This window comes from Nicotiana attenuata, unplaced genomic scaffold (genome assembly GCF_001879085.1).
Source record: "Nicotiana attenuata strain UT unplaced genomic scaffold, NIATTr2, whole genome shotgun sequence".
NCBI lineage: Eukaryota > Viridiplantae > Streptophyta > Magnoliopsida > Solanales > Solanaceae > Nicotiana > Nicotiana attenuata.
In genome coordinates, this window is record NW_017671569.1 from 158,742 (window position 1) to 163,777 (window position 5,036).

General features: G+C 40.0%; 1 protein-coding gene across 1 annotated transcript; it reads left to right on the forward strand.

Moving 5' to 3' along the window:
• Window positions 1-3,227: 3,227 nt before the first annotated feature.
• LOC109209049 lies at window positions 3,228-4,253 on the forward strand. Its single transcript, XM_019372216.1, has 2 exons — window positions 3,228-3,529; window positions 3,969-4,253. Exons 1-2 carry the CDS (start codon window positions 3,248-3,250, stop codon window positions 3,990-3,992), a joined length of 306 nt encoding a protein of 101 aa, XP_019227761.1. The 5' UTR covers window positions 3,228-3,247; the 3' UTR covers window positions 3,993-4,253.
• Window positions 4,254-5,036: the final 783 nt, after the last annotated feature.

Below are 5,036 nucleotides of genomic sequence, written 5' to 3' on the forward strand. Positions count from 1 at the left end.
ACGAGAGTTCGGAAGCTAAAGGATGCAGAGCGGCGCTATGCCGCCCATGAGAAAGAATTATTGGCTGTCGTCCACTGTTTGCGCCTTTGGAGGCACTATCTGCTGGGAACTCCGTTCGTGGTCAAGACAGACAACACAACTGTCAGCCATTTCATGACCCAGCCGAAGCTGAACGGTCGACAGGCCAGGTGGCAGGAACTCCTAGCTGAATTCCACTTCAACTTGGAGTATCGCAGTGGAAAGACCAATCATGTTGCTGATGTGCTCAGTCGGAGAGCTGATCTAGCATCAGTGTGCCTACTCGCCACCCTAAGGGGGAGCGAAGTAGCCACATCCATCAATGACCAGATACAGGATCTGCTCATCAAGGATCATGATGCTCAGTATTTGGTTGATTTAGTAGGACAGGGCAAGACTCGCCAGTTCTACATGGAAGATGGTTTTCTGAAAGTGAAAGGGAACCGACTTTATGTTCCTAAAGGAGGAGATTTGCGGAGGGCTCTTCTAGCAGAATGTCATGATACTCTGTAGGCCGGCCATCCCGGTGAAGAACGCACCACGGCGTTACTTCGTCGTGCCTATTATTGGCCTCAAATGGCCGATGATGTCGCTCAGTATGTGAAGACTTGTCTAGTATGCCAGAAGGACACGTCGGACCGCTTGACACAAGCGGGACTCTTGGAACCACTTGCTGTCCCAAAAAGACCTTGGGAAAGCGTTTCCCTGGATTTTATCACCGGATTGCCCAAGGTCGGAGATCGCACAACTATCTTGGTTGTGGTGGACCGGTTTTCCAAGTATGCCACCTTTATTGCAGCCCCGCAATATATATCAGCAGATGATACAGCTCGACTCTTCTTCTCTCATGTCGTCAAATATTGGGGCCTGCCCAAAGACATTGTTAGTGACCGCGACTCACGCTTCATTAGCAACTTTTGGACCCAACTCTTCAAGTGCCTTGGGTCAAAATTGAGTCACAGCTCAAGTTTTCATCCATAATCTGATGGCCAGACGGAGCGGTTCAATGGTATGTTGTAGGAATATCTCCGCCACTTTGTAACCGGATCGCAGAAGAATTGGGTGAAGCTTCTGGATGCTGCTCAACTGTGTTTCAATTCACAAAAGAGCTCTAGTACCAACAAAAGCGCTTTTGAAATTGTTACCAGACAGCAACCGCTACTCCCACACACTGTGAATGCACCAAACACAGCTAAATCTCCTCGAGCTACCAGCTTCTCAAAAGAGTGGAGCGGAATTTGGAGATAGTGCGGAGCTACCTTGTCAAAGCCCAAAAGCGGATGAAGAGGCATACTGATCAGAATCGTCGCTTTGTTGAATATCAAGTAGGAGACAAAGTGATGGTCAAAATTCCAAAGCGGTACTTATTTGCAGGGGTCCATGACCCTCGCCTATTGCAAAAATACATTGGACCCTTGTCCATTGAAAGGCGCATTGGGAAAGTTGCATATCGGGTGGATACCCCAGCTTGGTGGAAAATTCATCCTGTCTTCCATGTCAGCCTCCTGAAACCTTTTCGGGAAGACACGGAGGATCCTTCAAGGAGCCAACTTACAATACCCAGTATTCGAGGTCCCAATTCAACCGGGAAAAGGCGTGTTGAAGCTATCCTTGATGATAGAGTGATTCATGCCTCAAGGAAAGATCACCAAGAGTTCTTGGTGAAATGGCAGGGCTGTGATGCAGAAGAGAACACTTGGGAGAGGGGAACAAACCTCAAAGCCTACAAGAGCCTCATTGAAGATTATTTTGCAAGTAAGGCGCCGAGGACGTCGCCAACTCAGGTGGGGGAGAATGTCATGGGCGGCTTTCCAGCCATGCCCCATGACCCCTTGGGCGCGCCCCGTGGCGTCCTAGCAAGCCTCCCAATGCCTAGCGCCACGGACGGCCCCGTGGTCTTGGCCGCGCCAAGTGACAAGCGCGTAGGTGCCTCTGTCGCCCCACCGATATCCCTCGCCAGCGCCAAACCGCAAGCAGATGCCAATAGCGCCGCGTGCGCAGACAATGCCGCGCGCGCAGACCGTGATACCAAAGACGCTGCTGCTGACAACGGACCTGCTGCTGCCTTATAGAAAATTAAGTCATTTTCATTGTAAATATAGAGTAGTTTTATTTCATGTACTTCCATTATGTTTCTCTAGCTTAATCAAGTCTAGTCGTGTAGCTTTGGATTATTTTTTTTAAGTACTATTAGGGGGGATCAAGCAATCAAAACTTTCTAGCAAGCAAGCAATTCTCTGTACTGGTGTCTCTCCCCCTCGACACCGCGTTGCTTTTCTGTAATAGCTTTCATTAATGCAATCAAGCTTTCTTTCATTCTGAATTCTCATTTTGTTCTCTCAATTGTTCTTGACATTGGTTTTTCCGTACGGCACTGACGATCTAGTCTAGCGTACGGCGGGGACCTCAGTCAGTAACTGCACATACATCAGTTGCTTAGCCTTACGTCGCCCTTTCAAAGAATCTCAGGAAGGCGCCGCGTAACATTTCTCATGTAACAACTAACGCCTGAGTCTATATAATCCGATTCCATATCACTCTCTTCCACGAAAATATTCATATGAAATTGGCGGGTTATAGAGTATAAAGATAATGATCACATTTGACAACAATCAGTATAAGTCTTAGCCTAGTAGATACGTACAAATTTTAGCTACAATTGAAATAGACTTTTAATGTTGATGTTCTGTAATTAGAATGAAATATTACTCCTATATAATTAAAAAAAATTAACGAGAAGGATATAAATATAAATCACGTGAAAAAAAGAAGCCGTCTAAAATGCTCGGAGTATCGAATTTATGTAACCTTAACAAATATAAATATGATACAATCTTAAATTCATGCAAACATATCAAATGAATATTGTACGATCAGATAAAAATATTCATACTGGCAATATTACTAATCACATACCTACATAAAATTTATATTGTTACTCGATATATAAGATAATGTAGTTCTGAAATTATAAGTCTAGATATAAAATAAATTCTATATACAAGAAAATATAGTTTAATTTAGTAAAATTTAAATGTGTTTAATTAATTACCACAAGAATCAAAACAAATATTTACTTATAATTGGGGAATTTAAAAAATATATAAAAATAGGACGATTCACGAATCCCGAAGTAACAAACGTCTGATTCTGTTCTATATATTCTTCTTCATTACTGACAGTCACATATGAGTGTAAAATATTTCCTCCTTCCCAAGTCAAAAAAAAAATGGCAGTTATTCGCAATAATATACTTGGCAACATTCCTGTGAACCGCGCTGTACACACAGGGATATCTGGGTTTGTTTGCTCTTGTGGGATCATTCCCCTGGCTTGGCATTACCTGAACAAAACCATCCACATTCCAATATATATGATTGTTATCTACTTTGTCTTGGCTATGATTGGCGGGATCTACTTCCTTTTTTCAGGTTTTAATTTAGTTAAAGAGTGGATAAAGGCTGCAGTACCTGAGCAGGAGGTTGCCCCACCTGAGCAGGAACTCCCACAGGTATGATCAAAAACTCCTTCTCACTTTCGTCTCTTACTATAAATCATCTCCTAGCTATTTGGTGAGAAATAAGTTAGAATGTTTTTTTATTTATTATTTTGGTGAAAAGGTTAGTAGCAGATATAGAGTCTTGTTTACTACTCTTTGTTTCATGCTTATAACTGGTATACGGTATATTTGTTGGTTGCTTGCTCTATTTATTTTGTTGGGTTCTCTTGTTCTTCTCTACTCTGATGTATTTGAGAAACTTCAATTTATTCATTCTAGATATATTCTTTTTATTTGTTGAGTGTACCGTATATTTGTTGCTTGCTTGCTCAATTTATTTTGTTGGTTTCTCTCATCTAAACGGTTGTTCTTCTCTGCTATGATGGATTGTGAAAATGGTATTGGCCATGGTACTTATAACATTTCTTCTTCTTTTTTTTCTCGAATGCAGTTCCCAGGTGCGCCTGAGCCCTGATTTCAAGTTGCTGATGCTGTCATTGTTAGGGGATGTGTCAACTAGCTAGAGGTTTAATTTGCAGAAGTTTAGTTGATGTAGTGTAAGAATGTTTTATTTGCTGAAGTTTAAGCGTAAGAATGTTATATTTGCTGAAGTTTAAGCATAAGAATGTTATATTTACTGAAGTTTAAGCGTTAGAATGTTATATTTGCTGAAGTTTAAGCATAAGAATGTTATATTTACTGAAGTTTAAGCGTAAGAATGTTATATTTGCTGAAGTTTAAGCATAAGAATGTTATATTTACTGAAGTTTAAGCGTTAGAATGTTATATTTGCTGAAGTTTAAGCGTAAGAATGTTTAATTTGCTGAAGTTTAATTAGTGTGCATGGCGTAAGATGTTTTATTTGCTTTAACTTCACAATTTTTTTGGCTGAATGCTTTCTTTAGCTATTACAGTTACATTCTGATGTTACAACTCTTACAATGCATCGTCCGAATTCGTTTGGTTTATTAGTATTAATCTTTCAGACTCTTGAACTTAGTACTAATTAAGTCCTCTGAAACGAACATTTGGCGTATTCCTTTTTCTGTAGTACTACTACTACACGAGAGATTTGCAGCACCGTTGTACCTAGCCAGCGTACCTCTGAATTTGTATTTGGTCTTATCCACGTCTGCTGTTGTTGTCAGGGAAACCAGTACCATGCAGTTGGGATGATCTTTTTTCTTCAAGGTTCGAATTTCATACTAATTTTGATATATTAATAGTAAGATTTTAGGTATTGGTTTTGGTTTATATGACATATACTATTCCGTTTTAATTTATGTGAACTATTTGACTAGTCACAGAGTTCAAGAAAAAAGAGAAAACTTTTAAACTTATGATGTAAAATGAGACACATATATTTTGTGTAGCATAAATTATTATATAAAGGTAAATTTTTTTCAAATATAAAAAATGATTCATTCTTTTTATCACGGACTAAAAATAAAATAGGTTCATAAATTGAAAAGGGTATATAAGGCATCATGCTTTTCCCGAACAATTTGTTAAGAGTATG